The following is a 27835-nucleotide window of genomic DNA, read 5'->3' on the forward strand; positions in this document are numbered from 1 at the left end:
CCCATGGGAAACCTTCAAGCAGGACCAAAGCATGACAGTGCTCTCTCCACCTGTTTGACTCCCAGCAACTACTATTCAGAGGTATGCTGCCTCCAACAGTAGTTGGGAGAACCTGGCTATGAACATGTGGCTCAGCTTCTGTATTATTCATTTGAAGGTTTTGTAGAATGGTTCCCTTCCACTTTATGGTTTCTACATCACTTGCAGGCAGCAGTCACCTTCCTGGATGGGGAAATGTCAAGCTAACCTTATTACCACATGTGAGAGGCATTCAGTTGAAAACAGAGTAAAGTGTGGTGTGTTCAGAGGCTACAAGCTGCTACGATTTGTGATTAATATGTATCAAGCCAACTGAAGTGAATTCCAATATAAATTTCCCTCTTGTATAATCTTTTGCTGTCAAATGTTTTATAATACCAAACTTACAGCAACAATAAGCAGAAGAGAAAAGGAAGGCTGTGCTAAGCATACTACAGATCTGTATCATATAAAAACAAACCAGGCTGTTATAAATGTCCTGCTTATCTAATAAATGATACATTTTGAGCATTACAAAATATGGGGTGGGGAAAATGCAAAGAAGTCACAAAAGGAAACAGCAAGCATTGTAACTGTGTACAGAGCATCTCTGTAATGTAGTTAGAAAGAACAACGGTCAATATCCTGTCTGTGTCATTACATAAGAAAGGCAAATTGTTACACATATTACAGTGGTACCTCGGTTTAAAAACAGTCCTGTTTATGAACTATTTGGTTTACGAACTCCGCAAAACTGGAAGTAGTGTCCCAGTTTGCAAACTTTACCTCGTTCTAAGAACAGAATCCGAATGGTGGAAGGGCACCGGCGGTGGGAGGCCTCATTAGAGAAAGCGCGCCTTGGTTGAAGAATGGTTTCGGTTTAAGAACGGACTTCTGGAATGGATTAAGTTCATAAACCGAGGTTCCACTGTAGTTGAATCTATGTGGGATTAATTTTAATACTTAAATTTTAATAACTTAAAGCAGGCAGATTTACTTTCAGACACTCAAAAGTTAATTTTGCAGTTTGCCTGCCTTGAATGGGTTTGAACACATGAACAAAGCTGATTGAAAGGTGCTGCATAGCAGCAGAACGAGGTAAAGTTCGCAAACTGGGACACTAGCCCAGGATGATGTCACTTGGGCATGTGACTAAAGTGTCAGGTGTGCATAGGAAATAAATGTTACCTGGCACAATTTTTCACCCTTGGAATAATTATGCCTTTGTGATCTGTGATTTATGCATTGTGAAGGGCGTTATTTATTTACTTTGTTACTTTTCGTGCTTATGCTGATGTCCCATTTATACCTTGTTCTTGTTCTGTACATAGTCTACTTAGTGTTAAGGTTTAGACTTATTATAAGTTATTGTAAGTTTAAATTAAGTCTGCTGCAACTGGTTTTCTTGTGGACAGTGCCAATCCTGAATGTATTGGATTTGTGACCATTATGCTCATTTGCCTTCAGTAGCAGTAAAGCTCTGCAGGATGAAATACAATTGCCTCTGACCTCCAACAGTTCTGGTATGGCCCCAGTACCCAGCAATCTTCAGGGGCATTATATGATGCTACAGTACCTCTGCAATATTTTGCTCTATAATATATTTGCACTAGTCCACTGTTATGCTGACGATGGACTGTGCATGGTCCAGGTTGAGGGAAGCATCAGACAGGCATGCAGGTTGAGCAAGTGGGATAGTGGGGTGAGCAACTGGGGCTTGTGCCAGTAGGGCAAGCAAGAAGGGTGGCGGGGGCAGAGCAGATGAACAAGAGAGGTGGTGAAGTGGCAGAGTGGGTGAGCAGCAAGGGCAGTGGGTGAGCAGGTTGGGTTCTGGTGGAGGGTGTTGAAGAAGCCAAGTGAGCTGCGGTTGTCATGGTGGGTGGGCTGAGAGAGAGGGATGGCCCACTTGTGCACAGCAGCACAGACAGGGGCATAGCTGGTGAGTAAGCTGGGCTTCTGGTGGTGCCGCGGGTTCAACAAAAGTGTAGATGAGCTATGGAGATCACCAGAGTGGTGCATGCTCTAGTTATCTCTCGCTTGGACTACTGCAATGCACTCTATGTGGGGCTACCTTTGAAGGTGACCCAGAAACTACAACTAATCCAGAATGCGGCAGCTAGACTGGTGACTGGGAGCGACCGCCGAGACCATAGAACACCGGTCTTGAAAGACCTACACTGGCTCCCAGTACGTTTCCGAGCACAATTCAAAGTGTTGGTGCTGACCTTTAAAGCCCTAAATGGCCTCGGTCCAGTATACCTGAAGGAGCGTCTCCACCTCCATTGTTCTGCCCGGACACTGAGGTCCAACACCGAGGGCCTTCTGGTGGTTCCCTCACTGCAAGTAGCAAAGTTACAGGGAACCAGGCAGAGGGCCTTCTCAGTTGTGGCTCCCGCCCTGTGTAACGCCCTCCCACCAGATGTCAAAGAGAAAAATAACTACCAAACTTTTAGAAGACATCTGAAGGCAGCCCTGTTTAGGGAAGCTTTTAATGTTTAATAGGTTATTGTATTTTAGTGTTTTGTTGGAAGCCGCCCGGAGTGGCTGGGGAAATCCAGCCAAATGGGCAGGGTATACATAATGAATTATTATTACTATTATTATTATTATTATTATTATTATTATGGGGGAGGGACTCAGGGGAGGGGAGGGGGACTTCGGCAAGGAGCAAGGGCCTTTCAGAGGAATAAGAGGTGCTGTGCAGAAGTTGGTGAGTGAAGTTAGAAGGGGCGTCAGCCCATAGTTGTATACTGAAGCAGGTGGTGGAAGCAAACCAGGAACTGGAAACATATTGGAGTTACCAGCATTAATCCAGCCCTTCTGTCTGCTGAAAGGCATTATGGCTTCATAAAAGCATGGTGGGAGGAGGCCAGTGAGGTGGGTGGACATTTTCCCAGTGCTTTATTTTTTCCACAGCGGGAAAAAAATCTGTTTCCTAAGTTCATAAGTAACAATGAATGGATGCCAAATGCAAATATAATGGCAAGCTTGGCAGTTTCCGTGTGTTTAGGTTTATTCTACCAAACCAACCACTATGCTGTGAAGTAGAGGGCCTCCTTCAGATACTGCCTCATCAGGACATCCATGCTGTACTTCGGAACTGAGCCTTTGGCATGGTGGCACCTAATTCCTACTTCAAATTCCTTCCCAATACATATCAGACAGGCACCATCTTTGTTGTTCTTTCAAGACCTAATTGAAGACCTTTCTTCAAAAATAAGCTTTTCAATTGAGATCTTTATCCTAGTCTTTATCTGCACTAGACCTGAAAAGGTTTTTACATAATGAAAGTGGTTTTAATTGTTCTTATAAATGAAATGGTGTACTTGCTTTATTGCTGATGGTTTTATTGTGAAATAACTTTGAGATACTTTATGGGACATTATTCATAAGTGGAATGAATGAATGAATGAATTAATTAATATACAGGTAAAATTAAATGTGCTAAATTAGATCATTCTTTATGACACCAGAAAATGTTCCAATACAACCAGAAAATTATCCTAAGATTTATTTTCTGTGTTTTTAGTGATTGCTGTTTTTATCTGTAAGTAGACTTGAGCCCCTCATCAGCTTCTTATAGCAAAATTCAAGCTTAAACTGAAGAAAGTAGGAAAAACCACTGGGCCGGTAAGATACAATCTAAGTCAAATCCCTTATGAATACACAGTGGAAGTGAGGAACAGGTTTAAGGATTTAGATTTGGTTGACAGAGTGCCTGAAGAACTATGGGTGGAGGCTCGTAACATTGTACAGGAGGCAGCAACGAAAATCATCCCAATGAAAAGGAAAAGCAAGAAAGCAAAGTGGCTGTCCAATGAGGCCTTACAAATAGCGGGGGAGAGAAGGCAAGCAAAATGTGAGGGAGATAGTGAAAGATACAGGAAATTGAATGCAGATTTCCAAAGAATAGCAAGGAGAGACAAGAAGGCCTTCTTAAACGAGCAATGCAAACAAATAGAGGAAAACAACAGAATGGGAAGAACCAGATATCTGTTCAAGAAAATTGGAGATATGAAAGGAACATTTCGTACAAAGATTACCATAATAAAGGACAAAAGTGGTAAGGACCTAACAGAAGCAGAAGACATCAAGAAGAGGTGGCAAGAATACACAGAGGAATTATACCAGAAAGATATGGATGTCTCGTACACCCCAGGTAGTGTGGTTGCTGACCTTGAGCCAGACATCCTGGAAAATGAAGTCAAATGGGCCTTAGAAAGCACTGCAAATAACAAGGCCAGTGGAAGTGATGGTATTCCAGCTGAACTATTTAAAATTTTAAAAGGTGATGCTGTTAAGGTGCTACACTCAATATGCCAGCAAATTTGGAAAACTCAGCAGTGGCCAGAAGATTGGAGAAGATCAGTCTACATCCCAATCCCAAAGAAGGGCAGTGCCAAAGAATAATCCAACTACCGCACAATTGCACGCATTTCACACACTAGCAAGGTTATGCTTAAAATTCTACAAGGAAGGCTCAAGCAGTATGTGGATCGAGAACTCCCAGAAGTGCAAGCTGGATTTCAAAGGGGCAGAGGAACCAGAGACCAAATTGCAAACATGCGCTGGATTATGGAGAAAGCTAGAGAGTTCCAGAAAAACATCTACTTCTGCTTCATTGACTATGCAAAAACCTTTGACTGTGTCGACCACAGCAAACTATGGCAAGTTCTTAAAGAAATGGGAGTGCCTGATCACCTCATCTGTCTCCTGAGAAATCTCTATGTGGGACAAGAAGCTACAGTTAGAACTGGATATGGAACAACTGATTGGTTCAAAATTGGGAAAGGAGTACGACAAGGCTGTATTTTGTCTCCCTGCTTATTTAATTTATATGCAGAATACATCATGTGAAAGGCTGGGCTGGATGAATCCCAAACTGGAATTAAGATTGCCGGAAGAAATATCAACAACCTCAGATATGCAGATGACACAACCTTGATGGCAGAAAGTGAGGAGGAATTAAAGAACCTTTTAATGAGGGTGAAAGAGGAGAGCGCAAAATATGGTCTGAAGCTCAACATCAAAAAAACGAAGATCATGGCCACTGGTCCCATCACCTCCTGGCAAATAGAAGGGGAAGAAATGGAGGGAGTGAGAGATTTTACTTTCTTGGGCTCCATGATCACTGCAGATGGTGACAGCAGCCACGAAATTAAAAGATGCCTGCTTCTTGGGAGAAGGGCAATGACAGGCCTAGACAGCATCTTGAGAAGTAGAGACGTCACCTTGCCAACAAAGGTCCGTATAGTTAAAGCCATGGTTTTCCCAGTAGTGATGTATGGAAGTGAGAACTGGACCATAAAGAAGGCTGGTTGCCGAAGAATTGATGTTTTTGAATTATGGTGCTGGAGAAGACTCTTGAGAGTCCCATGGACTGCAAGAAGATCAAACGCATCCATTCTTAAGGAAATGAGCCCTGAGTGCTCACTGGAAGGACAGATCGTGAAGCTGAGGCTCCAGTACTTTGGCCACCTCATGAGAAGAGAAGACTCCCTGGAGAAGACACTGATGCTGGGAAAGATGGAGGGCACAAGGAGAAGGGGGCGGCAGAGGACGAGATGGTTGGATAGTGTTTTCGAGGTTACCAGCATGAGTTTGACCAAACTGCGGGAGGTAGTGGAGGACAGAGGTGCCTGGCATGCTCTGGTCCATGGGGTCACGAAGAGTCGGACACGACTAAAGGACTAAACAACAACAACAACAACAGACTTGAGCCCCATCAAGGAAAAAGTCAGAGTATAAATAAATTGATAATGATAATGATAATGATAGATCACCTCTACCTCTTCCCTTTATGCAGATGCATGGGCTATGTATGCCAGTAAACCAGAAGAAAACAAAACAATTTTGAAAAAGCAAAAGTGTTAAGTCCTTCATAACATGCTATATCTGAATATTTTTACTCAAACATATTTTCTGCTGTGTTCAGTGGGCTTACTCCTGAAAATGTGTAAATAGACGTACAGTGGTACCTCGGGTTAAGTACTTAATTCGTTCCGGAGGTCTGTTCTTAACCTAAAACTGTTCTTAACCTGAAGCACCACTTTAGCTAATGGAGCCTCTGCTGCCGCCGCGCCGCCGGAGCACAATTTCTGTTCTCATCCTGAAGCAAAGTTCTTAACCTGAGGTAATATTTCTGGGTTAGCGGAGTCTGTAACCTGAAGTGTATGTAACCTGAAGTGTATGTAACCCGAGGTACCACTGTATAGCCTAAATTCAGTTTACTGAACAGACTTTCCTTTTGTGTTTCTCATTGTCACCAAGCACTGTTATCAATATAATGAGTTTAGCAAAATATATGTAATGCCTTGTGGTTTATTAAAACACACCAGGATTCAAATGCATGCATTAAATCCTCAACCTTCTTTATAAAAATAGCTTACAGGGAAAGTGTAATAATACACCTTTTGAAATGATTAACCGTAACATAAGCTCAAATGCAAATATGTGCAAATAAAGGAACTTGGAACGTATTGATGGCTTCAAGGCATTTTTAAAGACAATTTCCTGATTTATAGGCTGCAAAAGAGGCCTGCTTAGTACATCACTGACAAAAACCGGTTTACCCTAGCTTTCATGTCGTATCTTAAAAATGGATTAATCATTTCACTCATTTGGTGTTTGTGGAAAGTAGGCCCCTCTAAAAAGGGACTAAAGTGTTCTGAGCACAGTCAAATACTTTGACTTGGTTATTACTAAAGTGCAAGACTAAGGAGGAATATATACAAACGTTTGACTTTTCTACTCTAAGTGCATTTTTTTAAAAAAATAAATGTTTATTAGGATTTTACAAAACATAAAAATCAAACAATCACATAAATCAAAACAAAAATCAGAAAGTACACACTTAATAAAGAAAAGAAAAAGAAAAAGAATCCACTTTTAAATTTCAAAGTTCTATATCCCTCTTTCCTGACCTCCTCACATCTCCCTTTTTTGTATTCCTCTTTATTCCGTCAAATTCAGCAAATTCTAACCCTCTTTCAAACCTCATTTATAATTATATATTCCCACTTATTATGTCTTTAATTTCCCTTATCTTGGTCCTTTACTCCACCTTATATACTTTAACATAATATTATTCTAATCATACCCCCCTTCTCTTTTTTAAGATTCTTTTTTCATAGCTCTTTTAACCTTATCCCAAATGCCATGTTACCTTCACATCCCACATCATTTTAACATTCAAACATTTTACAATATTTCTGTAGATAATCCTTGAACTTTTTCCAATCCTCTTCCATCAACTCTTCTCCCTGGTCACGGATTCTGCCGGTCATTTCTGCCATCTCCATATAGTAAATCACTTGCATCTGCCATTCTTCCACGGTGGGTAAATCTTGTGTCTTCCAATATTTAGCGAGAAGTATTCTTGCTGCTGTTGTTGCGTACATGAAAAATGTTCTGTCTTTCTTTGGCACCAATTGGCCGACTATGCCCAAAAGGAAGGCCTCTGGTTTCTTTGGAAAGGTAAATTTAAATACCTTCTTCAGTTCATTATAGATCATTTCCCAGTAAGCCTTAACCCTTGGACAAGTCCACCAAAGATGAAAGAATGTTCCCTCAGCTTCTTTACATTTCCAACACTTGTTGTCAGGCAGGTGATAAATTTTTGCAAGCTTAACTGGGGTCATGTACCACCTGTAAATCATTTTCATAATATTCTCCTTTAAGGCATTACATGCCGTAAACTTCATACTACTCTAAGTGCATTTTTAAGGCCTGAGGCATTTGACCACCGCCCACTGTACCACATGTCAATGCCATTAAAAAAAATATTTGCATAACTGAAGGATGGGAGCGAGGAAAATGCTCATTTAGTCCATATATATTGATGTCAGAAGCAGTATTAAGATGTTATGTCTCTAAAAAGTCAAATACAAACAAATTTTAATTCACTTGTCTTAGCGTTCCCATATCCTATGTTAAACATATTTTATCTGAAATAAGTCAATTTACAATGGGTATTTTTATATAGAAAGCATTAGACAACCATCTCTCTTAACGTCACACATGAGCAGAGAGTGTTACGTACTCACAGGCTGAGAAGGTAGTTCTATTGTATACATGCCTTTAAAATAATTAAAAACTACATCAATATTACAGACGGGATTTTGCAGGGGCCCATTTTGAGAAAACGCTGGGTGGTAGCTGTCACAAAATGTTTTGTTTTTTTTAAAAGATATTTATTGAAATTTTCAAAATATTACAAAATGAAAAAATAAAAATAAAAAATACAAAATACAAAAATAAAAATAGTTAAAAAACAATTCCATCCTTCCATCACTTATCTTTCATTTGCTTGTTTCCCGGACCTCCTCACACCTCCCTTTTTGTATTCCAATTCAACTTGTTAGTTCAGCAAATCCTTTCCCTCTTTGCTTATCCTAGTCTTTAATCTTAAAATATTGTGACATTAAATTTTTACCTATTAATAATCCATTTTTTCATATTCCTTATAGCGTTATAGCTAAAAACCACTTAACTTTTTATCCAACATCATTTTAACATTCATTAATTTTACAATATTTCTGTAGCTGTCACAAAATGGCTGCCATGGTGGAGACCCAGCCAGTCACAAAATGGCTGTCTCAGGGAGGGGGGGAAGGGGGAGCGGCGAACAATCACAGTATTTAATATTGCAGCAAAGCATCCATTATACAAAATGCAAACTGGTGAGGCTAAGCAATAAATATATTGCCCAAGAACCTTGATCAAAGGCAAGAGATGTGGTATATGAACCTCCAACACAAGGCCACTCATTTGAACCGCATTTGCTGCTCAAACACAACACCTATTTTACCGAAGACAAGCCAATTAATTCCCCCAATTCATCTCTAAATAAAAATTATAAGCCAATTAATTCCCCTAATTCATCTCTAAATAAAAGTAATGCAACATACACACATACACACTTTCCCTCTCAGGATTACACCTCTGGGCCCTCCATTTTTCTCCCCACCTCCATTTCCTACCTTGGTTCCACAGAGGGACCGGCACCGCCATTCATTTACTATCTTTGTATCTCCTCTTAGCCCATCTGTTGGTCTCTTTGTTGGCTGGGTCCATTTTGAACTGTTCCCACTCTTCTTTTTTCCGTATCTGCTGGTCAGTCAGGAGCCTGGCACTGAGGGGTACAGAGAGCCTCGTGGGGTATGCAGCCAAGTCTGACTACGTGGTTGGGCTGGGCTTTTGCTCTTCCTCCTGCCTGCCATCACTTCTTCTTGTCGCTCATCTTGTGGTGCCAAAAGGACATTAGCACCTATATTATGGAGCTTGTTTCGTGATTTTCCCCATTAGGTTTTATGGGGCTCAAGTTAGCTGAATTCAGGGAAGGGTTGTTTGTTCATTCAAAGCATCTTATACCTATTGTCAGCTGGGAAAACTTTTTACACACACACATAATCTGCCCTTGGACTTAAAATCTGAAATGACTCAACAGAAAAAGGAACAGGGAAAGTAGAGGAAAGCTCAGGCATCAAACTTGATTTTTCAATGACCAGCTTGGATGGAAATGAGCAGCTCACAGTTCAAAAAGCAGGTCTTGGCAGCCTTTCAAGAATACCCTAGTGACCCAGATGTCCTGGAAATGGCTGTAAATGCAGCCGATAAGTTGCTGGTTTTACAGTGTGAGGCCTTGGCCTTTGGGGGCTAGCTGTAATAATCCGCTGCCTTGTCAGTCCCATCATGGCAGGTAGGTCTCACAAAGGTGCTGTCGATACCATTGCCTCAGAGCGTCTGGTCCTGCTGTTCCTCCTTACAGGACAGGTGGGGCGGATGATCTTTGTGAGGGGAAGCAGAGGCTAAGCCCAGCTGCTGAGAGAAGCACTGAGGGAACCTGGACATTCCTCTGTGTCTCGTGTTTCTGAGAGTTAGCAACAAAGCTGTGGGCTCTTCATACTTGAGGCCTTCGGTGTAAAAGGCCTATGACAACCGTACTCAGTGCTCCCGTTAAAAGGGCCCTGTCTGGTTGGCAAAATCCTATAGAGTTGATTGTTATCTGCTCTAAGAGATTCTGTAGAGCTGTAACATTATGAGGCAGGGATGGTGGGCTCAGAAACTGGCAGATGCCCGCTGCATTATATTTTCTTTGAACCTTCTAAATAATTGGTGGGTCCTCTGTGGTGACAATGAAACAACTCTGCAGTGCTATTTTTCTGGAAAAAGAGGTGCCACAACTTGCCATGAACGCCTCCCTTCTTCTCTTATAACAGCCATGGCACCCATGTGAGATGTGCCAGAACTGAGTTCCGGTGAGTTCTGGCTGAAAAAAAGGCCCTGCAACTCTGCATGTGATTTCTGAGACACTAAGTCAGGGGTCGGCAAAATTTTTTAGTCGTGGGCCGGTCCACTGTCCCTCAGACCTTGTGGCAGGCTGGAGAAGCGGCACTGGGGGGGGGGACTGGAAGAAGAGGCGAGGGGGGCAAGTAGTCCTCCCCTCCCCCCATCCCCAACTGCTGCGCTTACCTTCCCAGGGGCTGCCACCACCACCACCGCTGCTTCTGCTTCTTGTGGGTAGGCATAGCAAGCTCGTCTGCTCTGCTCTCTGGCCCACAGGAGCGCCAGGGCGGCAGCGGTGGAGGGAAGATGAGCAGCATGAAAGGGCTGGCTCTGGAGAGGAGCTGCTTAAAATGGCGCTCAACCCAGCCTCCTTCCTTCTCTAGGCAGGGCGGGGAGAAGCCAGGAGGAGGGAGGGAGGAGGCGCCGCCGCAGTATGTGTGAGGGAGAGGTGGGGGAAATGGAATGGCACAGAAAAAAATATGGCGCAGCCCAAAAGAGCATAATCCCCACGTTGATCCACAGACAGTCCACAGGCCAGATCCTGAAGGCAATTGGGCCTGATCCAGCCCGCAGACCTCAGTTTGCTGACCGCTGCACGAAGTAATGGTGGGAGTGCCCCCACAAGAAAAAGGGTTTCCAGGTAGACTTGGCCATAATGTTTGTTGCTAGACATTAAGAAGCCCTGCTTTATGCTTGGAGATTGCACCTTAGAAATGCATCCTGTGCTAGTAGCAGCAAACCTATATCTTTAATTGCGTTTCTTCCACAGTGGCATATAAATTGAGGGATTGGGGTGCACAGTATGGAGAGCCAATTCCCCCCCCCAAAGGTAACACAGCCAGTGGTGAGGCTGCATGCTCCACTACTGGGGGCTGAGAGCAGGCAGGGGCGTGGCTGGTGCCACGGGGGCGTGTAGTGCATCCCGGGGGTTTGGTACGCTGCCCGCAAGGGAGTGGCACGCGTTCTGGGGCCGTGGTGCCCAGCGCATGGGGGTGCGTGGCAAGTGTCGGGGGCGCCATGATGGCACCCTACCGGAATAGTGATGCCGGGGACGGTCTGCTTCCTCCGCACCCCTGTTCCTCTGCCAGTGAACACAGCATTGTATTAGAATAAATGTAAAAGTGACTTCAAAATTATTTTGAACTGCATATTCTAGCTTTGGAGAAGGAGCCTTCAGTAGGAAGGGTAATGAGCTTCTGCTTATGATGGAATTGAAACTAGGCCCTTTTCAGGCCAAGAAAGTTACTGCTTGTCAACAGCATCCAATACAAGCTTACCCAACAGTGTCAGACACTCTGCCCTCTCCCTGCAAGGTCTTATGATTGTTTCATACACCTAGTTCAGAGCTTTCCAAACTGTGTGTTGCAACACATTACTGTGTTGCCTGCAGTGTGTAGGTGTGTCACGCAAATACTCCCTACGCTCCTCCCGGGGCTGGGAAGGGGTTAGTTTAACCTCCATTTTGCTAGTAAAACTGAATTACTGTGTTGCAAAATGATGCATGTCTAAAAAGCGTGTCACCAACATGAAAAGTTTGGAAAACTCTGTCCCAGTTGAACGAACTGCAGGTTGGGGCAGGGCGGAGTGGGAGACTCTTGTTTTAAGATGACCTTAGTTGTTGTTTTTTGTAATTGGCACCACTAGGTGGCGGTTGCAAGCAACAATGACTGAGGATAATATAACACAGTCCCCCATAGTAACCAAGATAATAAAAAAGGTTCCCCACAATCTGCAGAATCTGTCATATGCAGGATGAGAGGATGGAATTGCATATAAGATTGCAGGAAAAAATGAAAATAGGCAGAGACGGAAACTCTTTTTTTGCTGCAGTACAGTATTTTGAAATAAACTTCCAGAGGGGTAGTACATCAAAAGCAACAAGGAAAAATGTGGCAAATATATAAGCTAGAGTCCACATGATCAGATCCATAAAGTACGTATAATCATTGACAGGTAAAGGTGTATGTATGTATGTGTGTATGTATGCATGCTGTGATATATTTTTATGATACAGTGGTAAATATTTTTTATAAATAAATATTGTAATAGGTGAAGGGCAAGAAAATGCAAAAGTATAGCCTGTGACCATTCAAATTAGAGCTGAAATGTGTGCAAAATAAGCAGTAACTTTTATGAAAAGTTATTACAGGGGTAATAAAGTAGGGTTGCCATATTTCAAAAAGTGAAAATCCGGATACAAAATCCGGGTTTGTTTTTTGGGCAAAGTTGTTGAGCTTTCTTAAATGAAATGAATCCAAAATCTACACTACCTACATGGGCTGACATACATCCGGAGATTCCCGGAGATTTAAGTGATTTCCACCCAGATGCTGTTTACGAGGGCTGAATGTCCAGGAAATTCCAAATGTATGGCAACTCTAATAAATGATAAAAATCATGCTAGAATTGCTAAGTTAATACCTGCAATGGGACGGGAAACAATTGTCTCTATTCAGACAAAAATACATAGAATCAAGAATCACTATTGGTTGTCATGCAGCAACCGTATGCTGGAGTCTCCCAGGAAAGTGACCAATGTCCTTGGAGAGTAAAATGTTATCCTAGTGTTTTCTGATAACAGTTTTATGTCTTCTCTTCTTTTGCATTGCAGAGAGACTAGCATGTTTGTCTTATGCAGAAAAAGCAGAAAGGCATTAGTAGTAGACAGCAGTATATACCACATTGCAAGATTAAGTACCTGTTATGTACTGAGGTTCTCACCCTGGGCCAGCAGGGGGATACTGTAGATAGTTTTCACTCAGGTCCACGTCAGTTATTTTAGGCGGGAAAACCTGGGTTGTTGTTGCTACAATGTTGATAGCTGGCTGCCTATAAAAGCAGGCCGGCTGAGCTGTTTGCTGTTCAGTTTCTGTTCCAGCTTACAAAATAAAGAGCCGCTTTGGAGAAATTGCTGTGTCGTCTGCCATGTCTACCCACTATTCTACAGTACCAAATTACCAATATACCACTCTTTATTTTGCCTCTCCTGGATTAACAGAACTGTTGGTAAAACATAACGTTGGACAGTTTATCTGCATTTTCCATTTAGTGTTTTCTTAAGCAACAAATGTGCACAGTGTAGCAAAGCTTACTTGCAGTTCCAAAGATCTAACAAAGATCTCTCTCTTACACCCCTGATTGGAACACCTTGATTAATTTTTTTCAGTAGACAGTAAAATCTTGTGAGAGTGACGCAACCCACCACTTAGATTTCATCAAAGTATATTCTAAGAAAACTTGAGCTAAGTATGCTTCCTATCTTAATGGAGTGTGTGCATTATAGGAGTACCACACAGCTACTCCCATGTAATAAATAAAATAAAATAATAATTTTATTTATACCCTGCCCATCTGGCTGGGTTTCTCCAGCCAATCTGGGCAGCTTCCAGCACATATAAAAACATAATATAATGTCAAACAGTAAAAGCTGTATGCTAGTTGTTCTTATTATAAAGTGTTTTACAGCATGATGGTGTTGCAATTACTATTCATATTAAGGATGGTCCTATTTATCTGATAAATATATATGGTTTATTACATGCCATATTTTAGATCACATTCAGTATAATAATTGCTGTTACTTTATTAACAGTTACTTTATTAACTATGTATGTCTACTCAAAAGTAGTTCTGTGGGACTTCCTCTTACACAAGTATGGATAGGATTTCAGCCTTAAAAATACTTTTCTTCGGATTTGCCCCTTAATTTATTTATAGAATATCTATACTGCTAATTCATTAAAAATCAGTGCAGTTCACAAGAACTGTAAATAAATTCTTACAATGAAAACCAAATAACGAAGTTAAAATAAGAAATCAGGTAAGCAACTATTGTGGTAAATATTCAGGTAAATATTATTCAGATGGTCATTTCCAGTCAGTGCCTAGCACTAACAGGATAAGCCTTCCTAGTATGTGCCTGTTAACAGAAATTGGGAAAGGACATATATAATGGAAGTGGTGGCTACATATGATGACCTTGAACTAAAGACTTGCTTCCTGGGTGCTTTAAAACTAAGCTTTATCTCATCGGGCATCGTCTATGGCACATAAACCGTGCCTGTTTCCCTTTCACTTTTTTCACCGATTCCTATTCGATTCCACCCTTCTTGCCCCGCACATGGAGCTCCTACGATATGCAATCGGAAACCTCAAATTCCCTCTGCCAACCTCTATGAGGCTATCTTGGCAATAACAAACCGCCACCCCCCTCCCCCGCCGCTTCGGTTGGCTCGGACGGCTGCATGTAAATAGAGCAGCGTGCGCGCATTGGTTCGCTTTCGTTCGGAGGGCGGGGGCTGAGGAGGGAGGGGAGCGCGTCGAGGAGAGATATAGGAGCGCCAACTGCCGCTCGCCTCAAAGCACGAAAAGGTTTGAGCGCAGGGGGAGGGTGCGGGCTGGCGGGTGGTGGCGGTGGGCAGCCGCGAGGCAGCCGGGGCTCTTCGGTGCGCGTCTTCGCGACAAGGCAGCGGCCATGCTGTGCTATGTGACCAGGCCGGACGCGGTGGTGATGGAGGTGGAGGTGGAGGCCAAGGCCAACGGCGAAGACTGCCTCGACCAGGTGAAGAGCCGCGCGCGTTCGCTCTCTCTCGCTCTCCGCCCCCCTTCCCGCAAACCCGCCGTTGATTCATGAATGGTCGTTGAAGGAGCTCGCGACCCACGAGCCGCGACGGGGCTGCTCTCGCGCGCTCTGTGCTTCGGCTCGAGATTATCCGAACGAGAGCCGCCGCCTTTTCTCGTGCTCGGTGGGACTGGACACAGAGCAGCTGGGGATCGGGATGGGGGGATGCAGGCAAGGGGAGGGGGATGCAACGGCCTCGGAGCTGCGGAGCCTGCAGCGACGCTGCTGCTCTGACTGCCTCCCACGCGTTGCTTACTGAGCTGCGGCTCTCCCCCCCCCGCATCCCACATCCTGAAATCCCCCCCCCCTTTAGTAGCATTAGCCACGTGGCACTTTGCAGGGGCGATGGCAGGTGACTTGACTTCCCCCGCCTAAATGTATCGCCCCTGCATGAGGAATACTGTGCTTGGCAAGGCATGTGGACTAATCGTTATATTTGTTGCGGCAGGCAACTGAACCCTGCAAGGCTCTACTTTTCGTTGGCACCACGTGGTGTAAATGTAAATGGCACATGTGAGCGTGGGATTGATTGAACCGTCTGCTTTCAACCTGTGCATGGAGAAGTTCAGGGTTTTATGCAGTGGCCCAGCTGCGCCCATTGTTTATGCTCATTTAACCCAGAACGTTCACCCAACTGTACATGTTTTTGGCAGGAGACCCAAGTCTTTGGATTTGGTGTTTATAACATGGTGAATGTTCTTGCACAGATGGATCATTCTTTCTACAAGCTTTAGGTATGAGGTGTTGGTTCTGGCACCCTAAGAGCAATCTGATTTAACTTGTCATTTTGTAGTATATGCTTGTTTATCAGCTCCACCAGTATCAAGTGGCATATTGTTTTGTGGACTTCCTGAAGTTTGTTAAACAACGTCTTGCCACACTACTTCATGATGATTCTTGTACTAACTTTTATGATGTTCCAATTTTTAATCACAGGTTTGTAGACGACTGGGCATTATAGAAGTTGATTACTTCGGACTCCAGTTCACAGGCAGCAAAGGGGAGAATTTGTGGCTGAATTTGCGAAATAGAATATCCCAGCAGATGGATGGTCTGCCTCCTTACAGACTGAAACTACGTGTCAAGTTCTTTGTGGAGCCCCATCTTATATTGCAAGAACAGACAAGGTAAGAAAGAACTCCCAGTGAGACCTGTTCATACTTTATTTTCAATATATGCAACTCTCCAGTAGAAGTTTAGAATGTGACTTGAATGTGTCTGTAGAACTGAATCTGAAGCTAAGGTCTTATTGTAAAATAGTCTTTGTTATGGAGAATAAAACATACCATAGCAGTGTATGTTCGTATATAGGCCTGGGTAGTACCTCCTGTAATTACAGGAGCCTTTCTACAAGTGGAAGTAACACAAAGTGTTTGCCCGATAGTAACCTCTTAGCAGTGTTATTGCAGGTCGTTTTAAAATGTTCATAGCAGGAAACTGTTCCACCCAGTGTTTCAGTTTACAGAGCTGTGATATCATATTACAGTAATGTTTCAAACAAGTTTAGGCCCTGCTTCAAACCACAAAGAGAAAACAGCTGGTTTCTCCCTTTAGGAAATATGTAGCTATCTTGAGCTTACACTTGAATTCAAACACTGACAAAAATCGTGTAATTACACTTTTAAAATGTACCTGGAAGACTCCACCTTTATTCCCTATGGGCCTTCATGGTAAAATTTCACCCAGCCATATAATTCTTAAGATGAAATGTTTCAGTAGCATGGTGAGATTTTATTAAAATACATTTTCTTGTAGAAAAATGCTCACTTCCAAACTGTAGCCTGCTATAGATGGTTGCAGATAATCACAACTCTTCCATGAATGCATTTATGCTGTTCTCATGCAATGTACATAATGTTATTCTATTGTAACAATGAATAAACTATTTGTTAGGCAGGCAACTTGCAAATCTGGATGCTGCTAGGTTCATGGGATGGCAGGACTGCTAATATTTTATGGACTAAAATACTTCTGAAATAATCTGTACAGCTTTTTAATATTCAGGCTGCATCTTCTTTTCTTAAGTGGACAGACCTCCTGTGTTGTGTATCATGTTTTCAAAAGCTTTCATTGCATGTGATGGAACAATATTTCTTACATGAATTACTTTGGTTAATATTTTACTTTTAAGAAAACAATGCTGTGCATTATAACTTGGGGATATTTTTCATACTGCTACAGTTACTGTGCAATATCTGGCTTACAGCTGTCTGGGACTTTTAAACCTTAACACTCACACATTTTTTGTGCTAGACTTGCAAAGTGAAGACCAGGAGTTCCATCCTGTCATATGTTAATATAGCAACAATTTTCTGAACTGCTTTGAAAGGTTATGAATTTGGCAAGTTCCAAAGAATGAGAGTACCAGTGTGTGGGGGAACCCATTCTCTTTGTCGTCATCCTCCAGGCTTAAGAGATTCAATGTTGACGTCTCATCCTCACTTAGTCTGTGCCATTGAAAAAGAATAGGCATCAGTTTGAGAGCACTAACAGGATCAGTTCCCTTGTATTTGCATATTGTTTGTGTAGAAAACAGTGTACTGAGATTAGGTTATTTTGAAGTATCAACCATTGTGTGAATATGTCTTTGTAAATGGAAGTTTTGTATATGTGTAAGAGATATGTGAGAGCTGGCTATTATAAATTTCAAGAGTTCAACCCTAGAGCACTCTCCACATAAATTTGAATTAGATTGGATTTTGAAGACGTAATGGTCTGTTTTGATTTGACTTGACCCGTGAAACTGCTTTTAATAGGCTTGAAACTGTGATTGCTGTTCTGCTGTTTTACTTAATTAATAAGTGGAATGATTCTTCAAACCTAGATTTCCACAGTAGCAAATCATTGTTATTACATTTGCCCATATTCTACTATAGTAATTTATAACCAGGAAAAGAAGCCCAAATAGTGTCAGCTGAAATTTCATGGTCTTAAATATGAACACCTTTATTCCAAGTCCATGTGCTAAGTTGAAATGCTTCAGGATACATAGTTCCTGGTACCTGAATATTGTAAAAAGTGGGGGGTGGGGAGAAGAAACAAAAAAACTTTAATTAAGATGCTCCTGTAATTACTTTAACTTTTAAAAGGAATTGTGCCAGGGTGTTGTGAAGCCATCTATATAATTGGGAATTGTTTTGAGTTTGGGTTTATTCCAGGGAATTCAGGGAAGCTTCATGGAGCTGCCTGGTAGTTTGTTTTTAGGTAAAAACAGGATAGTAATTGAGAAATCCAAGGTTCAGAAATGAGTTGCAATGAGAATGTTGAGTCTCAAAACTTATTCCGGGTGTGGCTGTGTTTTACTCGCTAACAGTGAAGGCAGCAGTGAAGGATGTGTGGCGGCTGCTCTAGAGAAGCAACAACAATGTAACTGTAGGTCATTGACTGAAAGTAACCCTTGTTAATAGCTGCCAGGCTGTTCTATGGAATCGGTGACTGCTGCATTGGAAGAAAGCCGAGTTTCTGGGGAAATTTGACTCCTGATTGGTCTGAAATGGTTGCTTCAGGGAAGAAAGTTCTGCTTTTGTGGTCGAGGCTTTTTGTGAAGAAGTAACAAGTCTAAACTTTTGTCTACTTTTGGAATAGTAAGCATTGTTGTTGATGAGTAAATATGTGAAACTTCTTATATTAAATTTTATCCTTTAAAACTTCTTGTTAAAGTTCAGTAGCAATACATTTAGAATACTGGAATAAAGTAACTTGTATTTTGTTGTGAGTGGTCAGAAATTAAACAGCTACTATAATTAAGGACATGACAAAACCATTAATTCCATTTTACTTTCTAACATCTAGTGTATTAGCTTTTTAGTTAAGAATTAAAGTTCAGTTTGATCTCCGAAGAGATAAAATCAGAATTCTGGCCATTCTAGTGAGCTATTTAAATTTGTTTCAAACAGCTTGCTGCATTAAAACTGGCTTATTGAATTTGCATGTACAGTACAGTTCACACTTGTACTTTGCAGTCTAAATATATTTTGTCTAGGTAAGTGTTCTGTTTTGCCCAAGTGCAATTAAATCTTGTGGTGGTTGCTGAAAAAAGTGTTGAATCCATATAACTACATGAAGCATAGCTGAACAAGCTTTCCCTTCCCTTATCAATCAACAATGATGAACAAGGCTTGGGAATCTTGCCTCCTCTACCATTGTACAATATGACAGTAATAATAGTTCATTACCCGCTTTTCACCCTAAAGTCCCAGAGTGGGTTACAATAATTAAAACACAATGTTAAACACAATTTTACACAATTTACATGGCTAGATACCTGTGAGATTGCCTTAGCCCATATATGCCCACTCAACCATATTGACAGAAATGGCACTGTTATAGGTGGGTGCCACATAGTACCCTTTCCACATTTATAGGAACTCAAATCTTTTAGTGGAAACACCTACACTTTGGAACTCCCTGCCTATTGATGTCAGGCAGGTGCCTTCACTATACTCCTTTTGGTGCCTGCTAAAACATTTTTGTTTAGACAAGTTTGCCCTAATGTTTAGAAAATGTTTGTGAGTTTTAATCTGTTTTTAGACTATTGTTAGTTTAGCTTTTTGAAAGTCTTAAAATGGTGAGGCTGATTCTTTTTATTGGCAGTTTAATTGTTTTATCTTTTTGTAAACTTCTTTGAGGTTGTTGCTTTCTTTACAATTAAGCAGTATATAAATTTTAGGAAGTAAATAAAAGGTATTTTGTTATAAACCACAGTACCCTCCACCTGCTCAGATTCTTGCACATTGTTGTTGGCATCCATGTGTCTCAAGAGACAATGGAGTGTGCCTTCAAACAGCTGTGTTAGCACCAAAGTGACCTTCCCAGGGTGCAAGCCTGGGCAGTGTGTATGGAGGGTCCTGGGCTGCGCAGACGACAGGACCCCTCCCTTGGCCTCGCTGATGTGATCCAAATGAAAGCAGAGCAAAATCTGTGGCACCAGCATGGCTGCAGGAGTTGCCAAAAGGAGGCATAGAAGGTGCCATCGGCTTCTGTTTCCCCCCATAAAGCTGAGGCATTCTGCTCGAACACTGGCTTATTGCCTCAGTGCACTACTAAATGTGCATGGGGGGGGAGCAGTTGGCAATCCTGCCACCCCATTCCATTCTACTCGAAATGGAGTACGCGCTGGTCACTGGGGTAAGGTTCAGGGGGAGGTTCAAGGGGGAAAGAAGGCTCTTTCAGATTCTTATCCATGTATTTTAAACTTAAAAATGGGTTTTCTATTTTACTGGCAAACTAATAAAAACCTAGCATTATTGACAAGAGTTATTTGCACAGAAGCTGGCACCTATCTTGTACTATAACTCCCTCGCAGATTGGTGTGCGATTGTCATACCTGTCGTCCCATGAGTTATAACCAATATTGGCCAGAATATTCAGTTATGATTTTAAAAGAAATTATAAAAAAGATCTTAATTCTGCAACAGATCATTCCAATAGAAAGTCCTCACCACCGTCTTCTACTTCTGAACTTAGAAGGAGGGCAAGATCTGATTCACAATACACTTATATATTAGTAGGTGCAACAGTATTTCCAATTTGATATGTGAGACAACTAACGGTCCAGATACTTAACAGAATATTATAGCCTCATAACCAGCGCTCGAAACACCCCATTATTTTAAGCACGTTTTGTGAAAGGGAATTCCATTAATGCGAGCAGTTTCTGAGCTCTGGGCGCAGCACTGAGCCTAAGATTTCAGATTAAAACTGCCACTGCTGGAAGAAAAGGGGGACCTTTTTTCTGCCTCCCCACTTCCAGCCATTCTCTGAAGACTGGAGAAGAGACCCTCATAAAAATATTGGGGTGGGCAGGGGAAGTATGGCTTTTTTTGCAGTCTTCAGATGAGGACTAGACCATGTAAAATTGAACATAAGATTTCAGCTGCAGTTCATTCATTTTCAGCTTTGTATTCTTGTTACAAAAAAAGCTCACCTAGACACTCCATTGTGGCACCCACAACCTAGGTTTAAGGTGTCATTTAGTTCCTAGCTTTTATATCTGTTTCTAACACTGCTCATGACAGATTTCTTATTCCCCTCAGCCCCATTTACACTATACATTTAAAGTAGTATATCACTTTAAACTGGCATGGCTTCCCCCAGTGAATTTAAACTGGCATGGCTTCCCCCAGTGAAAGTTTGTTAAGAGTTTTGAGAGATGTTAGGAGACTAATACCCCCTTCATAGCACAGTCTCCTGGGAAAAGGATTTGCCAGTTAAACCACTCTGGGAATTTTATCTCTGGGAAGGGAATAGGGATCTCCTAACTAGTCTCACTACAGTTTACAGGATTATTTGGGGAGGCCATGATACTGCTTTGGGGAAGTGGTATGATATTGCTTTAAGTGTATAGTGCAGAAGGGACCTCCTTAATATCTGAGAAACACTCAGTACAGACAAGCCAACCTCTGCCAGCTTATGTGTGTTCGGTATGTGTTGAACTGGCAATGCAGCTGTGATGGTGGCAGTTCAAATCTGTGCCTTTCTTTACCTTAAAGCCTTCAATTTGTTATGCTTTTAAAATCATTGATCTTCAGAGGAGGTATCCTCAACAATTCATGGTGGGTTTTAGTGTGCCTCATGATTGTAAGTTGCCATCATCCTTCAGTAATATGCGAAGTCACATGTAAAGGGCCTTTCCCCTGACTAAACTCCTGTTCCTTCCTAGAAATAAACTTATAATAGATGTTGTTCTGTTCACTTCGACTAAAACTTCATCTTTAATACTGTCTTTCTATTTCAATGTCTCAAGATGAATCAGACTTCCAATTTATTCTATATCACTGAGGTATTCTGTAATTTATTTTCCAATTCTTACAGATAGGGAAATCAGAACAATATCTTGTGAATTTTAAAAGAAGGAGCAGACCTATTTCTGTCACATATTTTACTAAATATGACTTAATACTTTTTTAATTAATTTCCTTTTAGGCACATGTTTTTCTTGCATATAGAGGAGGATCTTCTGGCTGGTAATCTTCAGTGTTCTTCTGAACATGCAATTGAACTTAGTGCACTACTTGCCCAGTTGAAGTTTGGTGATTATAATCAAAATACTGCCAAATATCATTATGAAGAGTTCTGTGCAAAGGAGCTTACCACTACTGTTTTGGACAGGTAAGAGGGTTTGTTTCCTAGGAACATTACCATGGCTGAAATAATTGTTCAGATGCATATCATTGGCAAAACCACTGCAGTTGGAAACCACACATTTTTATTTGCAGGATTTATGCTAACACAGTCATATCTAAGATTTCTTCATTTTCTGTAGTACTCATGATATTTAAGGATTTTAATTTTGAAGCTATATGTTACCTGTGTATTACCATAATATATTTTCCTGATTCTTAGACTGATTAAATAAAATATTTTTTTTAAAGGCAGGTCTCAATAGGAGAAGTTGAAAATGTTTACATCTCCTATTGAACTGAGTAAAGATTTAGAATTGTTTAAGTGTGGTGAGATTGTTCCTCAATTAGTGTTTGAGTTTTTTAAAGCATGAAGCCACATTCATAGTTCAACAAATTTTGTAATCTCGTTTTTTTCAAAAGGCACCTAATCTTACCAACAACTGTTTAATGTGTTACCACCATACTTAGTTACAAGTAATTTCATTGTCCCTGAGAGGGGGCAATGACAATAAAGATATTATTATTATTATTATTATTATTATTATTATTATTATTATTATTATTACATTTCAATAAGGACAAAAAATATACTTAACAATGTATCATTAAAAATAAATCTATAAAATTCATAACATTTGAGATCTTCTTGATAAAAGCCAGTATTTAAATCTTGTAAATCATTAAAAGTTACAAAATGTTCATGAAGTTGATTGAATATGTCTTTAAACACTGTACCTTGCTTATTCATGTCTGAATGCTTAACCTATTCTCAACTTTTTGTTACCTACAGTATTACTGCAAAGCATAAGGAACTTGAAGGCCTTACCCAAGCTTCAGCAGAGTATCAAGTTTTACAGATTGTGTCAACACTGGAGAACTATGGGGTGGAATGGCATTCTGTTAGAGACAGTGAAGGGCAGAAACTTTTTATTGGAATTGGTCCTGAGGGTATTGCCATGTGTAAAGATGACTTCACTCCCATCAACAGGTAATAAATGCCTACTAAACTCCATTAAAAGGTTCAGAAGAGTTGTGGAATACACATCTGTTGTGATTCAACCATTGTTACCTGTTGTTCTCTATGATTCACGCTCAACTTCACATGGGTGCACTTCTCCAATGGGACTTCCCCTTCGCCAACCCCACACCTCCAAACCTCTTCCACTGGAAGCACTACACAAGGGGCTTTGCAAGCCCTGTGCTTGGGAAGTGCTGAGCACAGAGCTTGCAAAGTCCCCTGGGAAGTGCTTCCCAAGTGCCCAGCAGTCAGGTGATCCTCAGCCATTTGGGTCTTTACAAGCAGCAGATTAATAGTGCATGCAAAGCCCCGTTCATCCAGGCACTGACTTTACCTGCTCTTAACTCATGTCATATATGGGCAGATGGGCATCTCAAGGGCCGAATGGCAAGGGCTGCCATGCCTAATTATGTCCATGGGCTGGAGATCCCCCACCCCCGTGCGCTATACATTAAGCTGTCGAAATAGTTGTAGGTGGCTTTGTTTCTTTCCGGTAGTGCATGATGTGGAACCAGATTACTTAAGAGATTGCCTTGACGCATATATCATTACCTAACAATTGCATTCCTCCAAATGGATATTGTTAAGGATTCGTTATGCTCCAGAGGTCTGCCTGACATCAACTAGAAACCAGACCTTTAGTGTTGTGACTCCAGCTTTGTGGAAACAGCAGCTAGCATTTTTGCTTTCAGATGACTGTTGAAAACTTAACTTTTTAAATGGGCTTTCTCTGAAGAGTAACGAACCATTTTACATTTTATACTACACAGGATCTTGTAATTTAATGTTTTAAAGACCTTTTTATACTTGTGCATTTATATTTTTACTATTTACGTTGTTCTCTGCATAATCTAGCTTTATGCTTTGGAAACACTTGTTATGTAGGTTATATATTATTAAATAAATAAATAAATTTAAAGAGCTATATTGTTCTAGCTTAGTATTAACCTTAAATGTACCCTGCCAAACTATAGCTGGCCTGTAGTTGTTCCTCAGAGTCCTTTTAGGCTCTCAGTACAGGACTTGTTCTTTAACATACTTGCCTTCCTTATAGGATTGCATACCCAGTTGTTCAGATGGCAACGCAGTCTGGAAAGAATGTGTACTTGACTGTCACAAAGGAATCTGGCAATAGCATAGTTCACCTTTTCAAGATGGTCAGCACCAGAGCAGCTAGTGGACTGTACAGAGCGATAACAGAAACACATGCATTTTACAGGTTTGTATTTCTAGAAAACAAATCCAGCTTCAAATGCATCAAATATTTCCTGCATAAGTGCTTAAGTTTCTCTTTTTAGTTGATAGAACAATGGCGTAAACTTTAATATTTGTGAAATAAAAGGTTTCATTTTATTCTGCTGCCTCCGGAGTGGATTTAATTTTTTTGGTTAGGAATATTCTTTTATATCTGAAGTGGGAAGAAGTGCTTGAAGGAAACCTCTTGTATGAACACAAAATAAAGTTAACACTTCCTAAACATACCATTAAATAAATTTCTCATGCAACTCTGGTTTATCAAACTTGTAACAACCCATTTCAAACTATTCTCTTTTAGGGAATGGAAATATTCAAATTAAGAATGCCGTTTTGTTTTTAGAATAGTCTTCCATGTTCTCATTGCAATTACAGTATTATAATTCTTTGAATAAACAGAACCTATTATTTCACCTTTTTGTTCAGTTTGACTGAGTTATACTTGGTTTTTTCCCCCATTCTGGTAGGTGTGACACTGTTACTAGTGCTGTTATGATGCAGTACAGTCGAGACTTAAAGGGCCATTTAGCATCCTTGTTCCTGAATGAGAATATTAATCTCGGCAAAAAGTATGTGTTTGATATTAAGCGGACATCTAAGGAAGCTTATGATCATGCAAGGCGAGCCCTTTACAATGCTGGCATTGTGGATCTTGTTTCGAGAAGCGACCAGAGCCCACCCAGTTCTCCCCTTAAGTCTTCAGAAAGCAGTATGAACTGTGATAGCTGTGAAGGTCTCAACTGCCAGCAGATGAAAGCTCTTCAAGAAAAGTTACGGAAGCTTAAAGAATCCCTACTATGTATGGTATGCTGTGAAGAAGAAATAAATTCAACATTTTGTCCATGTGGTCACACCGTGTGCTGTGAGTCATGTGCTGCACAATTACAGGTAATTATTAAGTTAATTACAACAACATTGAATCGCATATTAAATTATTGGTCTGATTTTTACATTACATGAAAGCATAGTATAAAACAACTGTGGCTTAATGTGAGTGAGCAGTGGGCTGATACATAATACTCTAATCATGTTTCTCCTCCCTTGCTGCTGCTGCTGCATTATTTTTATCAGATTTATATACCGCCTTTCATCTCAGTATCACAGGGTAGATTAGAGTATAAAAACACAAAAATACATAGTGAAAGCAAACAAAGCAATAGCCTTTCCCCTGTGCGTGCACCCATCCACCCACTTTTTAAAAAGTCATAGATTGTTTAATGAGCCAAAGGCCTGGGAGAAGAGGAACATTTTTGCCTGATGCCTAAAGATATGTAGTGAAGGTGCTAGGAGAGCATTCCACAAACAGAGCCACTGCAGAAAAGGACAATTCTCTCTCCCTCCTTTTAAAAAAAAATATTGAAACTTTTCAGCATATGATACAATAAAAAAATTAATCTAAAGAAAAGAAGAAAATACCAAGTCCTCTTTCAGAGAGAAATCTTAAACCTTGTGTCACATAAAAGTGGACGGACCCTCCCATCTCTCACCTGGGAACTTTTTCTTCCAGCTTCCCACCCTGCGAGATCTTCCATTCCTTGCCTCTAATACAGTTTTTCGCTTTCCATCCATCACCTTCCTGTTCATTCCCTCATTAAGCCAGAGTATAGGATCTTAGAAAAACAAATCCAAATGCAAAAGAAAAGGCCCGTTCTCATGTTGCCACCCTCTGTACCTCGTGGTGAGGGCACATAAAGAAGGGCCTCATACGGTGATCGCAGGGTCCGGCCCAGTTGCAAAGGAACAAGCCAGAGCTTGACTTGTGATTTCCAAACTTGGGCTTCTGGCCAAATAAGCCGTAAGTGGTAAGCCAAAAACAAACACTGGCAAGCCCAAGTTTGGACCTCACAGCAAGCCATTCTCTGGCTTGTCATATTCGTAGCATGGTGTCACAGCAGTAGTGAACCAGAATGCTGTTCATAAGCCTTACTTGGCTTTAAGCTATGCTATAATGTGATGTGACAACTGAGTCATTACCTTTCCAAGTATTTTGCTGTTCTCCATACTTAAAACAAATTCTCAAACCGGTTGACAAAATAGACATAGAAGGGAACATCGGTTCATAGCATTTAATAGCTGTGTATAGCCTTAGACTCTCTGGCATACTGTTGAGAGAAGATGGAGATATTTCTTAGTAGTAGTTTAAATACCCTGTCAAATGCCTAATTTGACCTACCAGGTAAGTAACACAGATTTTGGTGAAATTGCAGAAAATATTAGGCATAAGCTTGAAATTCTTTGGAACCTCACATTTGTCAACATTTTGTGGCATCTTGAAATTAAACAGTACTACTTACATGGAGATCATATGATTTCTACTTTAGATTCTGGAGCATATATGTTCTAGTTATGAACACATTCGTATAAATCTGCTAAGGCTTGCTTTTGGGACAAGTATTTTTAAAACTTAAATATATATCAGCAGAAAAACTGAATGTTAGAACCTTCAGGCTATGTGAACTGATAAACCCTTATATTAGACATAAAGTTGTTAGCAACAGTGAATAAATGCTCCAACTTTTGTTTTTTCCTTCTAGTCATGTCCAGTTTGCAGATCTCGAGTAGAGCACGTCCAGCATGTGTATTTGCCTACCCACACCAGCCTGCTTAATCTGACCGTAATCTGACCTCCATGTTATCACTGGAAGATGTACACTATACAAGCTTCTAAACTATCTTGTACTTCCAAAATACTGCACTAATGTTTTCTCCGACTCCATTGATGGTGAAGGTGAGCAGTCACTTCAGCATCTGCCAGCAATTATAGTCAAAGCGACCGCAACAAAACTATGGGGGGAGGGAGGGGAGAATAGGGAACGATCTCTGTTTAGAGAATTTGTTTTATGGGTATACTGTGAATGACTTGTAGACAACCTCATGTCACATGAAGCAACATTTATTTATAAAATGGCAATATACATTGAGAGGAGGAAAGATGAAAAGTTACTCCGTAGTATCCAGCAAGGGCAACACTGCCTGTTTTTGCAATTATAAATATTGTTTTTAAAGTTACTTTATTTAGCATGATCACTCCATTTATCTTTTAGGAAAACTAGTTTTTTAATATCTACATCTGTTATTTCACAGTAACTTAGTTTCTGCTTTTAGTCTCACTGAAGAAACTATTTTTAAATCTTTGTATTTAAGAACCTAAGATTGCAAAGCTTTAAGCAAATAGTTGTATTTGTTTCATCAAAAATAGGTAACTTGCAAAATTTACTATAAAGATTTGAGTAAATTTGGCAGCCTGTTGGGCACCTCCTGAGAAGAAAATGCTGAAATACTTACATTAAAAAAAAGTAACTTTGAACATCTGTGAAACATTTTTCTCTTGCAAGAGTCAGTTGTTTCTCTTGTACTTGTTTCTGTTTATCTGCCTTGTGTTGGGAGAAATGTATTCTCAAGCAGTATAATATTAATATGGTTTTCTAAAATGCAGCTGTGTTAAATTATTCTTTCTTAAAACCGTCTTACCTTCTACCACAAACCCTGTCCCTGGGCATTTTGGAATTTGGT

At 40.8% G+C, this 27835-nt stretch overlaps 1 protein-coding gene and 1 pseudogene across 2 annotated transcripts; one reads left to right on the plus strand and one right to left on the minus strand.

Moving 5' to 3' along the window:
- The window catches only part of LOC128417753 (NXPE family member 3-like), a 51356-nt pseudogene extending 40887 nt beyond the window's left edge, over positions 1-10469 (minus strand).
- A 4193-nt stretch (positions 10470-14662) lies between these two features.
- On the plus strand, positions 14663-27239 carry MYLIP (myosin regulatory light chain interacting protein). Of its 2 annotated transcripts, none has more exons than XM_053396839.1 (7): positions 14663-14866; positions 15863-16053; positions 21851-22036; positions 22841-23038; positions 24123-24287; positions 24790-25210; positions 26857-27239. In XM_053396839.1, exons 1-7 carry the CDS (start codon positions 14780-14782, stop codon positions 26944-26946), a joined length of 1338 nt encoding a protein of 445 aa, XP_053252814.1. In that variant the 5' UTR covers positions 14663-14779; the 3' UTR covers positions 26947-27239. The 2 variants fall into 2 exon arrangements, with proteins under 2 accessions (XP_053252814.1, XP_053252815.1); XM_053396840.1 differs by lacking the exon at positions 14663-14866 and adding an exon at positions 15301-15660.
- Positions 27240-27835: the final 596 nt, after the last annotated feature.

Source organism: Podarcis raffonei, chromosome 7, assembly GCF_027172205.1.
Source record: "Podarcis raffonei isolate rPodRaf1 chromosome 7, rPodRaf1.pri, whole genome shotgun sequence".
Taxonomy (NCBI): domain Eukaryota; kingdom Metazoa; phylum Chordata; class Lepidosauria; order Squamata; family Lacertidae; genus Podarcis; species Podarcis raffonei.

Bases quoted from the DNA above. Each gene is read 5' to 3' on its own strand.
- MYLIP (XM_053396839.1), top strand. From the start codon at position 14,780: ATGCTGTGCTATGTGACCAGGCCGGACGCGGTGGTGATGGAGGTGGAG. The intron at 14,867-15,862 runs GTGAAGAGCCGC...TTTTAATCACAG, and splicing joins GCGAAGACTGCCTCGACCAG to GTTTGTAGACGACTGGGCAT. The intron at 24,288-24,789 runs GTTTGTATTTCT...CCATTCTGGTAG, and splicing joins GAAACACATGCATTTTACAG to GTGTGACACTGTTACTAGTG.